Source organism: Dermacentor albipictus, chromosome 8 (assembly GCF_038994185.2).
Source record: "Dermacentor albipictus isolate Rhodes 1998 colony chromosome 8, USDA_Dalb.pri_finalv2, whole genome shotgun sequence".
Lineage (NCBI taxonomy): Eukaryota > Metazoa > Arthropoda > Arachnida > Ixodida > Ixodidae > Dermacentor > Dermacentor albipictus.
In genome coordinates this window covers 73,955,496-73,955,897 of record NC_091828.1, presented here as the reverse complement: position 1 = coordinate 73,955,897, position 402 = coordinate 73,955,496, and the positions used below count along the sequence as shown (strand labels likewise).

At 64.9% G+C, this 402-nt stretch overlaps 1 protein-coding gene across 1 annotated transcript; it reads right to left on the bottom strand.

Annotated features, from left to right (window-relative positions):
- On the bottom strand, nt 1–402 carry LOC135896305 (zinc finger HIT domain-containing protein 3). The gene has a single exon (XM_065424670.1). The coding sequence runs from the start codon at nt 400–402 to the stop codon at nt 1–3; it is 402 nt and encodes a 133-aa protein (XP_065280742.1).

Below are 402 nucleotides of genomic sequence, written 5' to 3'. Positions count from 1 at the left end.
TTAGTCTTCCCCGACGCCAACGGCGTCCAGGCAAGCGTTCACAAATTCCATAAAGATGGGCTCTCGCATCAGCGAGTCCAACATGCGTGTGGGGTCCCTGCTCCGGTCCAGATCGCGCAGCAGCGCCCGCACGTTTCTGTTGCGCAGAGTCTCGCGAACGGCCTCCGAATCGCGCAAGCGGCACAGCCTCTCCGGCGGCACCGTGTCCGGCGTCGGGTACCTGTACTCGGGCTCTTCGCCGGTCTCCGCCGGTGCAGGCACGTCCGGCTCGCGGCAACGGCCCTCCTCTTGTTTGTGATTCCGGTAGCAGTCGCACGAGCAGTACCGCGTCAAGCAGCGCGGACAGCGGTAGCGGGGCTCGCCGCTACTACACACACCGCAGACCAACTGTTCGCCAGCCAT